Below are 20,372 nucleotides of genomic sequence, written 5' to 3'. Positions count from 1 at the left end.
GCTGAGGCCGACCAGGAGGATGCAGGAGATGACGACACACCCACCACTGATATGGAGGAGGACTGATCCTCACATCAGTTTATCTGTTTTCAGACTTTTATTTTTTAATTATTATTTTGCTGTTTTTACTATTAGTCTAGTGCATGTAGACATGGAGGTATATTGAGACTGACCTGACATGACTGATATTGTTTTGGATAGATGACATGCTGACGTAGTTTCTTTATCTGTGACATGTGTGCAGAGTACATTACCATTTTTTTCTGATATCTTGCTTAGGATTCTTTTTAGATTTAAATTTATTGCTGAGGACAGCAAGATTTAAATCTGGGAATGGGTACCAACGCAATTTATCAGACCATAAACTTCACATGGTCGGAAGGAGAAACTCATGATTACACGGAGTACACAGAAATATCCAAATTACAAATGCAGTGTTTCAGGGGAGTTTCTTAATATTATTTTCATATTATAGTTCATTATTTTTATATTATTTAGTATTAGTTTATTTTAGAATTATTTTGATTTAGTATTAGTTTATTTTAAGGTCTTCATATATATTAGTTAGTTTAATATTTAAGTTTTTTTTATTAAGACCCCTTCCATCTTAGTCAATAAATAAATAATTAAGTGGATCTTAAGAGGTTTTCCATTGTGCTTGATATGGATGCATAATGAATAATTACATGAAATTGGTTGATAGTTGATATCAAGAGTATAAAGATGTAGATAAATTTTATTTTCGTACGTAAATGAGCGTCAGTCAAGCATGCTTCATAGTTCACTGGAATAAGAGAAGAATAACTAGAGTAATCAAAGAGAGAGTGGAAATAAGTCTCACATCCTTCGCCGTAAGCTTTTGAGCCTAAACAGAATTTTTTTTGTGGTGTGAACTTCTCTGTATGAATCACTCTAGAACTTGTTTTGTTTCTCTTTGAAATGGTCTGTAGTATACAATTGTTGAAATGATAGAGGCAGTTCTTTCTGAAAGCTAGATAGCCAAATAGCCACCCTGATGTTCATCCTTAGTTGAAGCCCCTTTGAGCCTAGGCCTATTTATTCATTGACAGCTTATTGTGAATAGCCATTTTATACACATCCTCACCTGAACTGATTAAATTTCAAATTTAAATGAGGGACTAGATATGATTGAAACAAAAAGAGAAAATCAAACTCTAAGTGTATGGGAGAAAAGGGTGAAAAGAGGAAAAAGCCAAAAAGTGGTGGAAAAGAAAAGCAAAGAAAAAGGTTGAAATGTGTATCTGTACAAAAACAGAAAAAGAAAAACAAAAGGAAAAGGGAAAAGAAATAAAAGACTCATATTATATGAATAAGTGGAAGAAGAAAAGAGAAAAAAAATAAGAGAAATCTGTTTACTATATGTTGAACAGTTAAACTAGTTCCTCTTTGAAGTTGAATTTTGATCAGTTATCTTACGCCACTTACCCAGATGATTCCTTTCCTTTTATCTAAAGCCACGTTACAACCTTAACAAAGACCTCTTGATTGACTTTGTATAGTAGTAAGACTGTGGAGAGTGAGAATATAAACAAGCTTATGGTAGTGTTAATTCAGTAAAGTAAGAGTGAAACACATACCCTTAAACACTGAGTATGAGTGAATAAATAAAAATCCAGTGAGAGGGTGTTGTGGGAATTAAATTGTACTACTCTTTCTTTTGAGAACGCATGTTATGATTTTATGACTGGTGAATTATGGTTGTTTGCTTGAAATTGATGTGTCATTGATTTTTAATAAGTCTGAATACTTTGGTATCTCATTATTGATCAGTTTTCTGCCTGATATTCATTAAGCATGACTAGCCGTCTTCAAACTTTCCCATAGTTTTATTCTAATTAGTTGCTGAGGACAGCAATGTTCAAATCTGGGAATTGTTTGATAAACCTTTAGTTTATCTTATTTTATAGACTAAATTAATATAAAATATCAAGTTAAATAAGTCAAAAACTAAGGTTTAATATAATAATCATGAACATTATCTGAATTTTTGTTTAATGGAATCATCTTTGCTATTTTTAGGGATTTGTTGACAAAAGGAGTCAAAGATGAAGATTGGATAAATAGAGATCACAACTAGAAAAGATAAGATCAAGAGATGATAGAAGAAGATCAAAAACAATAAGATTGAGGATCTTATCAAGTTGTTAGAAGTGGGAGCTTAAGCCCCCATTCAGAAGCTTAAGCTCCCTAAAAACGCAAATAGCTACTGCCTCTGGGCGCTTAAGCCCCCAACTCAGGGCTTAAGCGCGCCACAAGAAGAAAAAGTTGTCGCGAGGAGCGCGCTTAAGCGCCATTCAGAGCGCTTCAGCGCGCAACGCGAATCAGAATTCACTGTCCTAGGGCGCTTAAGCGCGCTACAACAGGCTTAAGCGCCCAGACAGATCCAACTTAGGCCCATTCGAGTTTTCTACTAGGATACGAACTCTTGGCCAATAAAAGGGCCATTGGGGACCAGAAATACATAACTTTTACATTGCAAAACAACTTTTGGGTGCTTGGAGGCTGAAGGAACGCGGAGAAACATCAGATTCATGTTCGTGAGCGGCGGAGACGGATCAACGTCAAGTGTTCACTGGAGATATTGAAGATCCACCAATCACTTATGGAGTTTGGGGGAGCTTTTCTATTTTCTTTTGTTCTTGATTTTGCCATGTCCGGCTAGTTCTTTAAGTAGTTAGGGTTAGATGGATTTTAGTCGATTTATTATGTTTTGAACAATTCGCTGTGTTAATTTTCCTTTATATCATGAATGAAGTTATCTGTTTTTAATGCTTTATATAGGCTTGAATCTTATATAATGATCATCGGTGAATGCATGACAATAGGAATGTTGGTGTGTGATCCATATCTGATAACTTCATCGTAAACGTTATGATTCTAGGGATAGACATAGGGTTTGCGTAATCTTTAAGATTCTTGAATTTAATGCTTGCATGCTTGGGGAATAACCGGGGAACTAGGGTTCTTCCAATATTGTAAAGGTTTTAGAGTAACAAGGGATTGAGCTCTAATAACATGCGAAAGAATTGATTAGATTGATACTAAGGACAATTAACATTAAGAAGGAATTCAAACGTAATAAGGAGATTAAATGAAATCGAACCCCTAGCTACGTTTTTATTTTATTAGTTAAATCACATCTTTAATTTCTTGTCTTTAATTCTTGCAAGTAATTAGCTTAATATTTAATATTTTAATTTTGCAATTCAAATCCTGTTTCCAAATACACTTTCGATTGTCTAACTAAGTTTGCGATAGTGAATTAGTGCTTGAACCGTAATCCTCGTGGGAACGATCTCTTACTTAATCATATATTACTTGTACGATCGGTGCACTTGCCGTGAGTAGCAACAATACCTCTTCCAAAGGTGGTACAGAGAAGATTCGAACACATGCTCTCACCCTCACTTGCTTAGCTCTCATGCGCCAACAGAGCTACCAATATTGGGTAATGTAGTTGATATTTTAATCTCTATTGATAATATTGATTTGAGAAATAAATCAGTTAAATACTTTTAAGTAGAAATCATAGATTTTCACAATGAAAATATTAAATGATGATGTGACGAACAAGGTAAACTTTATTTTTTGAGCAAGTGAACCTTTTAACACAATAAACAAAGCAACAAGCCACCTAAGCAGTTGCACAGGTACGTACAGTTTAGCTCTAAAAATTGCATTACAGATCTATAAAAGTAGTAGAAGATGATTCATCACTCAAGACGACCTCTTTCGATCAATCGGAGTTGGTAGTAAATTAAAAGTACAAGTTGGACCTGATTAGTCTATTGAAAAAAGCCAGCAGCGACGCCACTACACTTGCTGTAAATTGAAGGCGAAAGTTGTATCCGAATCTCTCTTTTAGCACATGCCTGAAGACAAGGAAGTAGGACAATGCAATGACGATAACTGCATTACCAATTGCCGATGATCCCAACACAGCATACGCGCCTGTGGCGAATGCGACAATCATTGTTGCTACTGAAACCAAAGTGAATGAGAAGGCTACTGCGGAGAGATATTGATCTGTCCACACGGCATTATTCAGTGGCGAGAAAAGGTGTATTAAAGCTGCAGAAGCTGACAGAACCAGAGATATCGTGTTTGATAGCATGAATGCTTTGAAAGAGGCGTTGTGTCTCAAAACAGGGCTACCCTTATGCTCGCCATCTGGTATTGTACCTCCGGGTAGGGTAAACCCAGCTGCGAAACTCACCGTTGCAATGAGTGTCGCCACTATTAGATGTGCTTGCTTTGCTTCCGGAGCAAACTCTAACTTGCGACTCTCTTCCGTCGGTTCCTTCCATTTTAGATCTAGTCGCTGATTTGTCTTAGCTCCATCCCTTTTTAATATCCTTATGAATAACTGCATTTCCGTAAAATTGTTACCTTTTATATGTCAGATAGCAAAGTGTTCACGTATATTCACTTATTGCAATCAAATCCCTTATTTATATGTAACAAAAATGAAAAAGAAAAAAATTACTTAAATCCAACATAATAGTAGTTTATCTCTTACAAATTCATCAAAAACTGTGACACTCCTTTTACTTTTTCTTTTTTCTTTTTTTCTTTAAATTGCGGGCCCTATCACATATGTGTCTATAATATAAGAGAAGATCTCTCATGTAACATAAGATTAAATGAACCCAAAAAAATCCCTTATTTATTTTTATTATTGTTTTTAAATTGAAAAATGATACCTCAACTAAAAAAAGTAAAAAACTAATGACTAAGAGAGAGAATGTTATCATATCAAAAAATTCGTATAATATTATTTTTTGATTAAAAGAATAGAAAAAACAGCAGGTAAATAGAATAGGTGATTTGAATTCTTAATTACCCAACAATTTTAACATATGATAGAATTTAATTTCTAAGTAAAAATTAAATTTTAACACAAAATAAACATGTACATTATTCATGCTTAGAAAAAAAATATGCTTTAAGATAATTGTTTGATATCATCAATTCTAAATCTAGATGTTAGAGGAATATAAAATAATTATTCTAATATTATCCAACGGCTTAAAATTTTAGGTTTGATGGTTGCTTTACATGGTCCGTGACAAGGTGTTACGGGTTCGATCCTCGTTGCCTCAATTATTTATTAGAATTAAGTCAGCACAAGATAAAACAAAAAAGAATAGTCTTGTACAATATCCACGATTTAAGCTCAAACGACTCTTTACGTGATGGGATATGTTAAAGAAATATAATATAAAAATCATTAATGAATCTTCATTGCTTAAGTTTTTGGAAGATTTTAGCTCTCAAAGATTTTAACTAATAAATATACCGGATAAGTGGGAGACTTGAATATAGGGTTTTAGATTTAGGTGAGCTTGTCTTAAGAATAGAACTTGAGATTTGTTGATTTTTATTATAGTGAATTAATTTTATCCATTTGGATGAGGGTATCCAATTGGAGTCCGGCATATTATTTTATCTTTTCCTATTACGCCATGGAATTTTTTTCATGTTAAATTCTATGTTTTTTTATATTTTATTGTTGGTATTTTTTTTTTTTCTAAAACTAACTTGAATTTTATAAACCTAAGTCACTCATCTTAAGTTCATCATAGGAATTCAAAATTTTGAACTAAGCCATTGTTAGTTCCTTTATTGGTAATTAACTATAAGGGGTAAAAGTGTAATATACAATGTCATTAAAAAGATGCCACTGTTAGTGTTTTACTTGCTGCAAATTTCTAAAGGTAAGTGTAATTTAAAAAAGGGTTTTATAATTCTCATTTAATATGAGAATTCAAATTTTTCTACACACCCTTCGATTTTCGTGCTGATATGGGTCCTACATATAATTTTTTCTAACACCTGGGTCCCACATGCTTTTTATCTCTACAACATGATAATTGAATTCTCATTTAACATGAGAAAATCAAACCCCTTTAAATAATAATAATAATAATAATAATGTGGTTAAAAAACCTAATAAATTTATAATCAAATTGTTGATATTAAAAGGGGAATTTTTTTTTACCTGTTTTTCCCTTGCTTTATCGGAATCTTCTAGACCGAACACGACATCTAGAGCCGTTTGATCTTGTTTGTTTATGGCCCGTATGTCGACTCTGCGGTGACGTACTAATTTCCAAGTGCTGCACCTGGAACTCGCCATGTGATGGAGGGGTGTGTTTCCATCAAAATCTTTCTCATTGTAAAGGTTGCTGAGCGATAAGTTGCGCAAGATTTTCTCTGTTGCACGGTAACTGTACCCATTTACAGCATAATGAAGAGCATTCCAGCCTTTGTTGTCCACAATCTCTGAACAATCTGGATAGTATTTTATAATCATTGACATAACACTCCGATGATTACAATAAGCAGCGATGTGAAGAGCCGTGCTTCCCTGATTATCTTGCATATATGCAGTATTTTCATCTTGTTCAAGCAGCAACTTTGTCAAACGTCTGTGCCCGATTTTTGCCGCATAATGAAGAGGAACCCAACCTTTTTTGTCCTTATGTTTGACTGCTGCTCTCACATGTTCATTCTCTACGAGAACTCTTGCCGTTCCTATACCAGAAATCAATACATCATCGTTATTATTATTATTATTATTATGAACACATACTGTCAACACGGATGGAGCATCTAGGAGACCATATGGGGGAGCTGGTTGTGGTGTGGTGCTCGGGGATAGATCAGGTAATTGGCTTGATGGATTTGCGTATCATATTGGTCAATGTTCAGCTTGGGAAGGAGATTGGAGGAATATTATTTTAGAAAGTGGTTCAAATTTGTTATCACTTTGCTCACCAAAGATGAAGGAGCAGCTAGAGAGTCGCGATTAGTGACTCGCATTCGAGCATGGTTAGCGAAAGATTAGGAGGTTCATCTTATTCATACCTAGATAGAGAACAATGGCTGCACAGATTGGTTATCTAAATTCTCACTGAATCACCCAATGAAAAATAATCTATGTGTTTTTCATTCTCCCCCTCCTGGTATTTGGTTGTTGTATCTAGCATACTTTTCTCATGTTTGTTCTTCTCATTAAGTTAATTTAATTTAGTGAGCTGTCTCTATCCTTACAGATTACCAAAAAAGAAACGCACAATATATAGGTCCAATGAATTTATGATTTTCTCATTCTTTGAATACCGGTTTATTGTTTGTATTTTTAAATAAGTCATGTTATTTTAAATGAAAAAAGATATAAATAATGAAAATCATGAGAGATAAAGTAAGTGATTTTTTTAATAATTTAAATAAAAAATATTAAATTATGTCTTTTTTATCTTAAAATGACATAACTATATATGATTTAAAAGAACAAATATTTTTCTCATTACATATTGAATTATTGTTTTGGAACATTAAAATTTGAAAACTGTTTTTTCGAATATCAGGAAAAAAAAATAGAAGTAAACATATGATTGTTTCATATTATATACTTTACCATGAAAACAGAAGCACATAAATATATCTATATAGCATAAAGAAGATGAACAGGGGCAAGGTTTAGTACTTATGTGACGGTTAATGACCGCAGCATGCAATGCCGTTTGGTCACTGGGTCCACCATATGCCGGTGATCTCATTATCTCTAACATCCGAGACACCGTGTCACTATGTCGTCTCTCTGATGCCAGATAAAGCGGAGTCTCATTGGCATTATTGGCACAATAATAGTGATAAGGATCCATTGCTAACAACATCTCCACCACTTTAAAGTGACGATAGCGCACTGCCTCGTGTAAGGCAGTGTCATTCTCATGATTTGTGGCTCTGATAAGCTTTTTGTCTGCTCCAATTCCATTCTCAATGTCTTGAGGAAAATTAGCTTGGGCACGCTCAATCATTAATTTAGCGATACTGCAGTGTCCATACCTTGCAGCGATATGAAGGGGAGTTTCTCCTTTGGGGTTGGGTTTTAGAACTAGATCTTCACACTTATCAAGAATCTGTTCCACAAATTGTGTTTCTTTTGTTTGCATCTTTCGGGATGTCAAGTGTACATGAAGGATTGTGTTTTTGTTTGGGGTGAGCAGATTCTCAATATTCGGGACATTGGTGAATTCTTGGAAGTTGCCTTGCACTGCAGCCTCGTAAAGCTTACGATCAATGCGGGTGATAGTAGTGTCGCGCACGGACGAAGATGCTGAAATATATTAATTCACTCGAATCAGAACTTAATTCAGGGTTTGAATTAAGGGGTTTGATTTTCTCGTGTTGAATGAGAATTCAATTCTCTAGAGATAAAAAGTTTGTGAGACCCATATGTTAGAAAAAATTATATATAAGATCCATGTTAACACGAAAATCCAAGGGTGCGTAGGAAAATTTGAATTCTCATGTTGAATGAAAATTATAAAATCCTTTAATTAATCCTTTTATAACGGCTTATATTAGCTGCAATAACTTTGCGTTCACTCTTTTTTGATTTTTTCAAGAAATTCTCCTTCACTTGGGAACTTATGAGAGACTAAAACCATCGTCAAGCCATGAGTTTGAGTAAAGTGAAAGGTTACGCGTACATTGTACACATAAAAGCAAGGGCAAAACCGGAAATCCAGATTAGCATATTTAGAGGGGCTTAAAAAAATCCCTAAACCCTCTCAGTATACTGAATGGGCCAGATATTTCAATCAGCCCAGTAAATACAATCTTTAAAATACCCTATATTCAGACCCATACACAAACAAAATTTATTTTAATTTTACGGGGTTTGAGATTATTAATTTAAGAAAATAATATTTCTGCTTTTGTTATAGAAAAAATTTCCGTCACATTCATATAAAAGTGAGTGAATTTCATTAATATTTTTTCTCTCTTCTCTTTATAATAAAATTCACTCACTTTTATGTGAGTGTAGTAGAGAAACTTTTTCTTTAAGAAAAACAGAAATATTAAATCCTTAATTTGAATTCAATTTAGTGGTAAAAAATAAAAAAAATACAAAGATTAAAGTGATGATATGCAATTTCACCGGCGCCCCCATAAACTAGCTTGGATAGCAACACAACACTGAGCACCCCATAACGGTTAGATGTATAAATTAATTTGGCCCTCCTCTACATTCGTATGACATAGATAATTGACTATGATAATTAAGCTTATAATGAGAAAGGAAATAAATTAAAAAGGGATAGAAAACCTGGATTGGGCAATGTGCTTCCTTGTGCAGTTTCTGAATTGGATGAAAGTGATTGTGGACAGTCCATGACGAAACCGAAATTAATTTGGTCCTTTGCTGAACCTAATAATATGATAATACCTGTCTCCAAAAATAGTAATAGGATAATATCCGCGTTAATATGAACAGGTCCTTCAAGAAAAACTTGCAAAATTTGCCTGTACGTATAACGTGAGCTTTACTATATTTTGTATGATGTGACTTTAATCACTTCTATATTGACATGCGTTTACTCAATATCTTAATTAAATTATTGGAAAACACTTTTTCTTTTAAGAGAAGAATTGTCCTGTTTATAAGAGATTGTTTTACGTGTAATGTTTGTTTTTATTTATTTATGGTGGAGCCTATCAGAATTATGCGTAAATCTCCAGTTAAATGAGATATGCAAAGCCTTTAAATTATTTAAATTAAATTTTTCTAATTTCAAAGTCTTAAAATCTATTCATTGATATGTTAGAAATTATATTGCTGCTGGAATTTGATTGGCGCATACAATGAACATATGAGATTTTTTGGCCATCAGCTTATTTTATGCACTTAATATTTTTTGGGTGGTGTATCCCAAGATTCTTTACCCAAAGACTAATTATATGGCAACAACTCAAAAATATGCACCATTCTTATATTTATTACAGCTTTTTTTTTAACACCACAATTATTACAGTTAAAACTTGAACTTGTACAATTGTGCAGGAAACTGGCATTTTTTTTTTTTTTAAAAAAGTTGCATAACACTCTTATTTGAAATTGTCATTGCATCAAGACGAGTCATCTTTACAAGTTTAAGATTATTTTTCAAATAAAATTAGTGTACATTAAATATTTTTCAAATAAAATTAATGCATAAAAAAATTAAAAATCATAAAACAATTGATTTTAATTCGATTAATTTTTTTTTAAAAGTAATTAAGGACAGACCATGGTGATAGGTTATAAGGGTGCTCACAAAAAACATGTTCTTGACCCATGTTATGGCCCCAAGTCTGACTTGTAAAATTGGTTCTAGCCCACCTTCAAGTAACAAACCCTCTACAAATCGTATTTAGCTTAGGCTTTCAAGAACCCTAATCTTTCTTTGCTATCACCGTGCATTTGCCACCACTAGTGGCTGCCTTCACCATAGTAACCTTTAATTCTCAGGTATCAAACAGAAGTGGAGGGTGATAGAGAACGAGGACACATAAGCATCGTTTAGGATTTAATTCTTACATTCTCTATAGCCTTCTTTCAGTTCTTACCATATGAACTTGGTCAAGATGACTAATTTGATTAGTTTTATTCATGCAGTTTAATTTGTTAATATGTACTATTATTGATCTGTTTGTTATTAAGATAGTATATAGTAGTGCGATTTTATAAAGGTAAATAGATATGACGAATTTTTTGTGTTAGGCACTCGAACGTTACCCACTACTTTGGAAGCATATCGTATATTGTCAATTAATTTCAACACCAGAAAGCTTAAAATGTAGTTCAAACACATGGTAAAGAACTTTGGGATACACCACCCAAAAGCTAGCTCAAAGGATGAGAGTGCCCAAAGCTTTATAAACTCTACATTAGTTGCTCATACAATCAATGTGGGACTATTAGTTGCTCATACTATATATCTCAACACATGAGCACAAAACCATGAAGCACAGGCAAATGGAGAGGGAGGGAGAGAAAGAGACAGAGAAACTTACCAAGTATGTGTGGTTGCTCTTCGTCTTGTTATTCGAAGTCTGTTGAGTGGTAAGAGACTAATTAAGAGTAGCCTAAAGGATTATATAAGAATGTAAGGTCGCATTTGGGTTCCCCCCCACACACACAACAACCCTATTTTTAGTTAATATATTTTAATTTGTATTGATAAAAAATGTTATATTATTTTTATTTTATTATTCTTTTAGAGAAAACTTCGTTTTCATCCACGTGATTAATTATAATATATATAATTGCTTAATATTTTAAACTCATCGCTTAGGTTTATTGTAATATTTTTCAAATAAGAGAACCTCCGCACGCGGTCAAATTTTAATGTTAAATGTAAAAAAATGTCTTTATTAAGAGTGGAGTTGGTGGTGGAGGCTTCCTCCAAACTATCACATGTTTTCTTTCTTTTGGGTCAAGTACAGAGCTTTTACAAGTTGATGTTTTTGCACGGGAGAAATTTTTATTTGTCTGGGAATTTCAATTTTTAAAAATATAATTTTTATATTCAGTTTACGATAATATTTAAAATTTAAAAAAATTCAGTTTCCCATAAATTCAGAAAAAATCCGTGTACCAAACGGTTTCTAAAAGTTTAGTTGAAAATTGAAATTATTAATATGAGACGGAATCCAGGACCACAAATTTTTCTAGCGTTTATTTCCGTCAAGTCAAGAACATATAAATTTTTTTAACTAACTACGATTAAATAAGGCTTAATCTACGATTTAACCGGTGATACATATCAGAGTGATAAGCCGTTTCTTTTTCTGCTGTGGTTGGTCAGAAAATGAAGAATAAGGCTTGTTTGATATCGGTTCTTAAAAACAATTTTTTAATTTCCTGAAAATAAAATAAAAAACTTATTTGATAATATCTGTTTTGTAAAAGTCATTCTAAAAATTATAATTATTTTTTAGTTTTTAGAATCAAATTTATAAAACATGTCTGAGTTATTTTTGTTTTGTATTTTGACTTTTAATTTTCAAATTAAAAAAAGGGTTCATTTTTTCTACAGTTAATGTAGATAACTTATCTATATTGAGACCAAAACGATGTCATTTTGAGGCGAAAATCAAGATATTTTTGTAATTATAATTTATTTCAGGGTTATAATAGTCTTTTTTATTATAATTTTTTAATTTTTCAACTCAAAACGATGTCGTTTTAGCAGCGAATGTAGATAACTTATCTACATTCACTTTAGAAACATTAAAGCCATTAAAAAATCATAGGAAACAGTGAAACACCTATTCTAACAATTAATTATTCTATTTTTAGAAGAGAAAAAATATAACACAACCAAACATATTCATATATATTTTCCATTCTTGCATTAGGAGATATGTTAGAGAATAATATAGATTATTAAAAAAATCTTCATCCAATGCCTTAAAATTTTGAATTGAAATAATTATTTACATTATGCACTATTTGTCTTTCCACGTTAGCAGTAGGTGTCAAAAAAATTCATAATATTGTAATATATATTGAGTTAGAAATACCAATTGATATAAGTTATATTTATAATTTTGGCTGTTAGATTCGGTTTTAATTTTTTTAGTTTGTGAGACATTGAATATAAGCGAATCCATAACCAAAAATAAATGTATAACTTGTTACACTTATCCCGGAGTAAGGATAAATTGTTTCATATACAATAAAGTGATAATATTTTTTTTTTACAGTAACATATATTACAATTAAATCCAGGCAATAACTATATCTAAGGTAATATTGATGTAAAAATGCATAATAAAATGATAATCCAGTAAAAAATTACTGCTGTTACCAAAATTTTTTTTACTGCAAACTACTTTAAAATTAAAGTCAAGTTCAATCTATATAGAAATTCTTAATTCAAGTTCTTGTAAATGCACTGTTTTCTTGTAATATCGTAAGATATGGAACAATTCAAACGATTATGGAAAACTTTCACTACCCGCGGCCCGCGGGCAAAAGAAACCGGTCTAAACTCGGCCTTTATTCTCAAAGATCCATTTCGCTTCATCTTCAAAACTCAAAACTTGAACGCTTTGCTTTATGAGGCACAAACCCTAGGTTGGGTTTGTTTATTAGGAAAAGTGTTTGTCCGTTTTAATGACATAACTTACATACTTTCGTTCTCACAAAGAGGTGAGACTCACATCTTTATTTTTTTTTATTCACTCTCTCTCCTAATTAATCTATTTCTTTCTCTCACTTAAAATTACACAACTTTACATCCTTCAAAGTAACACACATTTTACCCTTGTTTATTTCCCCATATTCTCTTCTATTTTCTTCTGGTTTTCTCATTTATTTTTTTATTCAGAAGCAACAGTATCTTGTTCAATTGCCGATTGTTCTATTCCTTCCTGTTACTTGCGTCTCTGAGTAATATTTGCATATTTATTTTAATCTTCCGTTCGGCCTTCATAAATAATTTTCGGGCGTGAAAACCGCCTCGGCCTTCGTAATTACCGAACGTGAGAATCGCCCGGTATTCATAAATAATTACCGGGTGTGAGAACCGCCCGGCCTTCGTAAATAATTACCGAGTGTGAGAACCGTCCGGCCTTCGTAAATAATTACCGGACGTGAGAACTGCTCGACCTTCATAATTAATTACCGGGGGTGAGAGTCCTCTCAGCCTTCATAATTAATCACCGGAGGTGAGAACCATCCTGACCTTCATAATTAGTTACCGGGAGTGAGAACCATTCCTGCCTTCGTAAATAATTACCAGGCGTGAAAACCATCTGGCCTCCGTAAATAATTACCGGACGTGAGAACCGCTCGGCCTTCATAATAAATTACTGGGGGTGAGAGCCCTCCCGACCTTCATAATTAATCAACGGGGGTGAGAATCATCCCGGTCTTCGTAAATAATTACCGGACGTGAGAACAGTCCCTGGCCTTCATAATAATTACCCGGAGTGAGAATCGTCCCGGCCTTCGAAAATAATTACCGGACGTGAGAACTGTCCCAGCCTTCGTAAATAATTACCGAACGTGAGAACCGTCTCGGCCTTCATTAAAAATTACCGGGAGTGAGAACCGTCCCGACCTTAATTTTTTTACCCCACTTTTTTATTGCTATTATAAGATGAGATTAATGTTTCTCATATTTTACGAGATAAATTTATCTTTTACATAATAAAAAATTTAATAATACGGATGTACTAAACTTGTACACCCATTTACTAAATGGAAAAAAAATTTAGGATACAGAGAAAAATATATAAAAAAAAAAGTTAAAATAGATTTTTTTTTTTTTTTCGAATCTATTTTAGTAAACGGGTGTATCAATTTCGGTATAATGGGTGAATTGCAAGTTTGCTCATCCTATTCCTATGTATAAATGAAGTGGGGTCCACAAAAAAGTGAAAAGACAAAAAAGTAAAAATGGGACCCACCTTTTAATTGAGTGTGTAACATGAGAACCTTTTCTCATGTAAAAGGAGAAAAGATTAACCCATAAATGAAAGTGTATCGACCCATATTATTATTTTTTTCTCTTTTCTTTATATAGACCTCACATATTTTTATATGTGTATAAAAGATAAAATTATCTCCTATAATATAAAAAACAATAATCACTTATAAGATTCTATTGCCGGATGTCAATGGTTTCGTAAGGTTTTGTACAGAATATATTATTTTACATAACTTTTGCACGTTTTTCTATTATGAAAATATTAATATATTAGTATGTATTTGTTGAAGTTATAATTACGCTTTTTTTATATAATCTGGAGGTATCCCCTCATTCAATCTCCTCCAGTCATTTTGTTCTCGGAGTACGGTCTTGAAGGTTACCCCTCATTGGAACAGAGAGTGCATTGAGCTTCGCTACCGGAGGAAGGATAAGACTAATGATTCATCCGAGGAGGGAAACACATCCTCTAACCTCCAAAGATTTTTCAATAATTTATTTGAAATAGAGTTTGAATTCCTGACCCAAACAAACCTTTAGGAGCTCAGTTATCAACTGAGCTACCCTTGGGAGTTAGTTATAATTACACTTCACATGCTGTGTTTCTTATTTTACACATTGTTTGGAAACTTTCTTTTTCATGTTCTCAGAGTGCTCATTTGGATGAGCTTCAAAAAAAATATTTTTTATGTCTTATTTATGTTAAAATTACTTTGTAACATCCTTTAAAATTAACTCTTATAAGGGATATTACATTATTCCTTTAAATTTTAATATTGATGATAAGAAAATTAAAAAGGAACTATATAAACATCAACCAACCAACGTTACTTTATAGATAATATTAAGTCAGGTACGTACGAAAGTTATTTTACATTGGTCCTACGTTCTACTAAATATTACATCACTTTAACTTATATTCTACATACTGGCATTACATAATTATACAATACAAAAGTATTGTCCTAATCTAGTCTATAGGTGTAGGTCTCAACACTTTTAGCATAGAATATTGCAACAGCTCCTTGATTTTTTACTGCAATATAGAACTCCATGCAGTCCTCGTAAGAATAAACATTGATACTCCATCCTTCACCTGATAAGCTTAGACTAGGCATTATGATTTTCTGAAAAGGTTAACATAAAACAAACTCACGTGAGAAAATTCTCAGTAATATTGAGATTTTTTAAATATAACAATTTCCAGTCGTAATAACGAAAAATACCATTCTCTTAGATTATTTAATAAAATGAAATAATATAATAAATAATACATTGTGTAATATTTAACTGAAGCTAAATAATTTCCCAATTTCGTGGTTCTCTACATATGAAAGATTTATTGTGGAGGAGCTCAAACCACGATAAGGCGTCCATTACCCTATAACTGTTTGAACCCAACTCAATGGGTCAGTTCATAGCAGTCGTCATCAATTAAATTTACACGTTCTCTTTGTAATTATTTGGTACTAATTAATTATTCCACTAGATAATCAGTATGTGAAAGGAAATAAAATTTAAAAGAAACTATAGATACTGTAAAAAATAAAATTACTCAATAGATCAAACTACTGTAATGAAATAAACTCCAAGTAAAGAATAAATAAAAAGAATAATTTGGCAGAACAACAGAGGCTTGTAAATAAATCTTTGTTTTGAAAAATAAATAATAAAAAAATGAGAGAACTTTTATCATCACTCAATATTACCTTCTTTTGATTATGTTTCCCTTTCTCCTCCCAATTCCTCTTGTTTTCTCTCTTAAGATTTCGTTATATTCTTTCTTATTCTCTGTCTTGATTTTTCTTCCTTTCGTTTTATGCAAGGACGTATTTATATAGATAAAAATGTATTACGTGTATAGGTTACGTAACTCATATTACGTAATCTCTTCTTTTCCTAAATAATATCTACATCATGTAATGATTGTTTTGTTAAAAGAATCTTATACTTTCATTGAGGTGGAGACGTGGGGTGTTACCACGTAGCGTTTTTAATTTCTGTCCTTTATTTTCAATTTAGTATACACTTAGCTATATATATATATATATATATATATATATATATATATATATATATATATATATATATATTTTTTTAATTTTTTAATATTTATTTACTACTATGTTATTTTATTTTATTTTCATTATATTGCTTTTATATTTATTATTTATTTATATTTTATTATTTAATAATTATTTTACAATTATGTAAGTAATTATATATATATATATAATTATATATACATATCCAATACTCTAACCTCTATGCTAGAAGCGCAACCTCAATGCCGAAAACTTAATTTTTTTGTTTTATGTATATAAATATATATAAATATCTATTTTTCTTCATTTATCAATTTACTTATTATTATTATTATTTATTATTTATTTTATTGTTTTATTTATTTATTTTAATATTTAATTATTTATTTCTTTGTTATTATTACTTTTATTATTATTAACGCATATACGTAAACATAAACATATATGTATATATGTTAATGCTCAACGCTTCATTGAGCGCTCAATCCTTGGAAGGTTTGTGTTGCAAGCGCGTCCTCGAACCACACCCTATTGGAAGAGGCCCTTCTCTGATACCACTTGTAACGCCTGACAACTTGTAAGGATCAACGACTGTCCCTACACACTAATACGAGACTTTTCAGCGTGCTTTGTCCTCACTCGCACACTTCTCGAAAAAACTTCTCAAGCGATCACTCATCCCAGAATTGCCCAAGTCAAGCACGCTTAATTATGGAGTTCTTCTGTTTTGAGCTACCGAAAAGTAGATATATCTTGTTAGTATATGTAGTACCAATTCATTCTTATAAGTTATTCTCAATTGTACCGTCCCATACCAGCACAGTCTCTAGAATCCCTCTCTTTCGGGTGTTGATTCGATTCATTCATGTACTCCATAGCTGGAAGTCTGACAGAAGTCGCTCCTTGTCCATGCCCTTTTTATAAAAGTAGACATCTAAATATACTTTTTATAAAAAGTGTTTTTTTTTTTAAAAAAAATAATTTTTGGAGGAGAAAAAAAACATCCAAAGAGACCATGCAGTTCACTTTTTGTGCACATTGTTCGATAATTTTTTTTTTCATTTCATTTTTTTATTTTTAAAATAAGTGGGGCCCAAGTATGCGCTGCAAAAAATTCTTCTCTTGGTGCTGTTTGGTTTGGGTCTTTTGAATATTTACCTATCTATATGAACTAAGGATTTCTTAAAGCCCACGTTTGTTTTGAAGGATTTTGTCCAAATAACTATCTATCTAAGTTGCATGTGTTTCACAAGTTTGACTCAGAAACCAACATTTTTGCACTGTTTAGAAAGCAAAGTTGCATGTGGTTTTTGATAAAAACCCGGATATGCTACTGTAGACACACTTTTTGGTGACCCATTATACCCTTCTCGATGATAAGATTTTGTCTTCCTTCTGTGGTCAGCAGCTGGCGTTGAGTTTTGCATAGAGGCGTGGGTTGAAGAGCAGTTGCTGGAGTTGGCTTTCCCGGAAGAACACCCAATTGCATGGTGGTTGTCGACAAAAGGTTTGTTTCTTCCAGAACTATCGACCTGACCCAGCTTCTCTTTGTTCATCTTTGTCTCTTTGATGTTTTGTAGATCCTGGTTCCATCCCCATCGTATGCCAACACAGCGGAGTCTTCGTGTTCCGTTTTAGTGAATCTCATCCACTACTCAGAATCACAAGCTCTCTTTGGATTTCGGTAATCTCAAGCTTTTTAGTGAATTTTTGTTGACTTCTACTTTACCCCCTCTCTTCTCTGCCTTGGGGTTTTCATCATTGTTTTGAGTAATTTCAAGCTTTAAGCAAGATCGAGTGTGTATCCATAGTTCTGCCTGGTACCCAATTGGGAAAAGTTTAGATTTGGTATCATATCGAGAAAGTGGGTAGATTCATTAGTTAAATTGTGTTTCTGAGCCACAATCTCTTAGTTAGTTGGAGCTTGACGATTATGAGTTGATTGTGTTGTCTAAGTGAGATTGATTTGAGTTTGTGGATTAGAGGATTATGCCTTGGCTGCGTGTTTTCAATTTAACATAAAAAAACTATTGGGAGGTTGTGTGTTATATTATTAGGAAGAGTAAGCATGAAGAGAGGGAAGGATGATGAGAAGATAATTGGGCCAATGTTCCCTAGACTCCATGTCAATGATACGGAGAAGGGAGGGCCAAGAGCACCACCTAGGAATAAGATTGCACTCTATGAGCAGTTTAGTATTCCCTTTCAAAGGTTCAAGCAGGTGTTCTGCCACTCAACCCAAATATTTTTTTGTGACCCAGCTTATATTATGATGGGTTTTTGCCTGGACAAAGTGTAACAGGGGCTACCTTAATTCCATTGTGACCCAGCTTATATTTTAATGGGTTTTTGCACTACTATTTCTCATCCAATGTAGGCCTCAGAGAAACATGTTGACTATGGTTAGAGTGACCTTCGATTGGTGTCATTGATGAGAAACATTTTGATTAAATTTCTTAGGTGGCTTAAGGTGAAGTTTAGTGAAGAGGTAGTGAGTAATATATTGTTAATTTAGTGAAGATTGAGGAATGTAGGAAGAAGGGAGCATGGATGCATCACCCCTAAGGTTTTGAATTACAAAATAACAAAATGCTAGCCAAGTCCTGCCCAATCTAAGAAAGTTGCCCTTTTGTTGTGAATGCAAGAAAGCACTGTTATATAAGAACTGCAGAATGCAATTTTTAAGGTGAGACGTACATATTGTCCACATGTAGTAACAAATGGCCTGAACTAACTGTGATTGTGGTTGTGTCCTTCAAAAACCACTGAAAATCGTGATTTGTAACTTGTGGTTGTGTCCTTCAAAATCCACTGAAAACCGTATAAACAGGCTTGTTTGAATAATTAAGGGGATTATTATATTTATAAATTTTTTATTTATAAACTTTTAGAAATTATATTATATATTCTGGAGAGTGTACACTCAAGTATATATGTATATTTAAAAAATTTATAAATATAATCCTTATTTTTTTTATACAGTGTTGAGAATTTGGAATTGGAAGGTAGAAAACTCAAATTGGTCCAAGTTTTATTCGGGCTTATATAAGCACTGCTATATAAAAAGTATTATCATTGTATCATGTGTAGTAGTATTATTATTTCACCTTTGACAAGTAACACCTTTGTTATTTACTCCTTCTGGCATGCATCTTATTCTTGTCTTACATTTTTCTGCTGTCTTTGGTTGATTAAGTTATTTTATTATGTTATTTTTTTTAGAAAAAAAGGCTATGGAGTACATCTCAAATAGACTAAAAAAGGTTAAATGATAAAGGAAGATAAATTATAAGAATAGAGCAGGTTGTTCATTAATGTTTATTATCTTCATATTATACATAAACTTCATCTCTCATAACATGATTTCAAAGGAATCCAATTTATTATGAATGATCTCTGTGAGATGTTATGTTTCCAAATATACAAATGTTTATTATCTTCAATACGATGAGTAAGATACTTTTTATTTTTTATTACTTAACTTATTATATTTGTCCTTCACGTGTTAGATAATGGCCATCGACAATGGAATGGATTTGAGTGTCATACTCGTACTCATTACATCGCATTTGGAGTCTTTGCATCAACTGACTAACATGTTTGTCAGTATATGTGCTGTTTTGTTACGCATTGCTGAAAATCGGAGAAATAGACGCAGGAGAGTCTCAGTGGACCATCGTCGGAGGGCTAGAGTAAGGGAAGTCAACTTCCTTAGGATTGTTCACATAAGTGATACGGCGTGTATAGAGAATACAAGGATGGATATGAGGTGTTTTCATAACTTGTGTGAGTTGCTTAAAACCGTTGGTCAACTTCAACCGACGAACTATATGGGTGTAGAGGAGATGGTTGCAATCTTTCTTCACATATTGGCTCACGATGTCAAGAACAGGATAATTAAAAGACAGTTCATGAGATCGGGAGAAACCATTAGTAGACAGTTCTCTAATGTTTTGCTTGCAGTGTTACGTTGTCATACTGTTCTACTAAAACGACCTGAGCCAATCCCGGATAACTCGACCGATGATAAGTG

At 32.7% G+C, this 20,372-nt stretch overlaps 1 protein-coding gene across 1 annotated transcript; it reads right to left on the bottom strand.

Annotated features, from left to right (window-relative positions):
• Positions 1-3,778: 3,778 nt before the first annotated feature.
• LOC133300023 (protein ACCELERATED CELL DEATH 6-like) lies at positions 3,779-7,982 on the bottom strand. Its single transcript, XM_061499511.1, has 3 exons — positions 7,514-7,982; positions 6,023-6,558; positions 3,779-4,387 (listed from the first exon to the last, which is right to left on the bottom strand). The coding sequence occupies exons 1-3, from the start codon at positions 7,980-7,982 to the stop codon at positions 3,779-3,781; spliced, it is 1,614 nt and encodes a 537-aa protein (XP_061355495.1).
• Positions 7,983-20,372: the final 12,390 nt, after the last annotated feature.

This window comes from Gastrolobium bilobum, unplaced genomic scaffold (assembly GCF_033153095.1).
Source record: "Gastrolobium bilobum isolate Gb01-03AN ecotype WA unplaced genomic scaffold, APGP_CSIRO_Gbil_v1 utg94044, whole genome shotgun sequence".
Lineage (NCBI taxonomy): Eukaryota > Viridiplantae > Streptophyta > Magnoliopsida > Fabales > Fabaceae > Gastrolobium > Gastrolobium bilobum.
The sequence above is the reverse complement of the archived record's forward strand: the minus strand, read 5'-3'. Positions and strand labels throughout refer to the sequence as shown.